This window comes from Acyrthosiphon pisum, unplaced genomic scaffold (genome assembly GCF_005508785.2).
Source record: "Acyrthosiphon pisum isolate AL4f unplaced genomic scaffold, pea_aphid_22Mar2018_4r6ur Scaffold_21539;HRSCAF=24201, whole genome shotgun sequence".
Classification (NCBI taxonomy): Eukaryota; Metazoa; Arthropoda; class Insecta; order Hemiptera; family Aphididae; genus Acyrthosiphon; species Acyrthosiphon pisum.
In genome coordinates, this window is record NW_021771017.1 from 20083 (window position 1) to 21703 (window position 1621).

General features: G+C 34.2%; 1 protein-coding gene across 1 annotated transcript in view; it reads right to left on the reverse strand.

Annotated features, from left to right (window-relative positions):
• The window catches only part of LOC115034921, a 17600-nt gene extending 16889 nt beyond the window's left edge, over positions 1–711 (reverse strand). The window contains exons 1-2 of the mRNA XM_029492461.1: positions 516–711; positions 11–180 (exon numbers count right to left, since the gene is read on the reverse strand). Coding sequence (XP_029348321.1) covers positions 11–180; positions 516–711 — 366 coding nt within the window. The remainder of the gene's footprint in view (positions 1–10; positions 181–515) is intronic.
• Between the last annotated feature and the right edge of the window lie 910 nt (positions 712–1621).

Sequence of the window (1621 nt, forward strand, 5' to 3'; positions counted from 1 at the left end):
CAGTTGTTGCAGCAGCCGCAGCAGCAGCTTTGGCCTTCAGGCCTTCAGCCAAAGCTAAAGCTGCTGCTACTGCAGCTTCAGCCTTTTCAGCTGCCTTGGCAGCCTTTGTGGCTGCTCCTTCCACCGCAGTCTTGTGGCAGGAGTCAGCCACATGGTCATTCCAGCCACAATTCTCGGACCCTATGAAATCAAAAAAAATTAATATATTATGTAAAATAACAATGAAATAGATTATTGTATACGTAAAATGTTGTACGTTAGTAACTCATTTAAGATTCTTAAATAAAATGACACTATGGCTATTACAAGAACAAAATATAGACAGTCCATAACAATACTATATTATAACATAAAGAAAGAGAAGAAATTATATATTTGCTTATATTAATATTATAGTTATGTGAGAATTGCATGCTACAAATTGTAATTATTTAATTTATATTAACTATTTAATGAATTTATATTTCAAATTGTGTACTCATGGGCCACGAACATTAAATAATAAATGTACTTACGCTGGCGTCTGTAAGCGGGTGCGGGTCCTTCTGCAATCTGCAGGGACCTCTGGAGGGTCCGCTCCGCCACGGCCACCGCCACGCCAACCACGACCACGGCCGCCACCACCATGCCCACGGTCGCTACGACCGCGGCTGCCACGACTACGATCGTTGCCACCGCTGCCACCGCGACCACGATCATTGCCACCGCCATTCCAGCCGCCGCCGTTGCCACCACCACCACCACCACCGCCGCCCCCTCCTTCCACCCCAAAATATACGTACATTGACATCTAGAATATAAGTACATTCAATTATTATATGTATAAACTATAAAGTTATATTATACAATAAATAAATGCAGCCACTGAACCACGGTTATTTATAGTTTATCCAACAAGATAGGTACTGCTCTAGCGCGAGTGTCCAGACCAGGGTTGCTACTAATTTTTTTCTTAAAAAATGTGAGAATAGTGAGTATTTTTTTCAATTAAGTGAGTAATATTCTAGTAAAGAATGAGTATTATTTTCATATTATAGGTGAGTTTTTTAAACAAAAATATAAAAATAAAATACAACAGTTTAAAATATTTTCAGTTGTTTTTTACTTTTTCAGTTTATTATATACAAGTTATAAATAATACATATAAAATAATTTTGTTTAAATATTAATAATATGTGGTTCTACCTACGATACCTAAATTATATAACATAAATAAAATTTTATTTAACCAACAAACATAACAACTGTAGAAACTGATATTATAGTTTTATATATTATATTAATTTTTTTAATGATATTAATGATATTATAATATAGTATAATATAATATAATATAGGTACGTATTTGCAATTAAATATTAACAAGTTGACTGCCATGAAGACCATTATTGGTACTCATTAGTTTTGTTATCTACGCCATACTATTTTTAAGTTATTTGTCATTCACGCTTTGAGTACCAATCCTGGTATTCACTTAACTTATTTCTCAGCATTGAATGCCAAAATTGGTACTCACTTTTAACATGTGTTAAACTATTGAAGACCGTATTTGGTACTCAATTTAGCCATTGAAATGAAAAGTACAGAAAAAATTCTATAAAATGATGTTAATAGCAAAGTT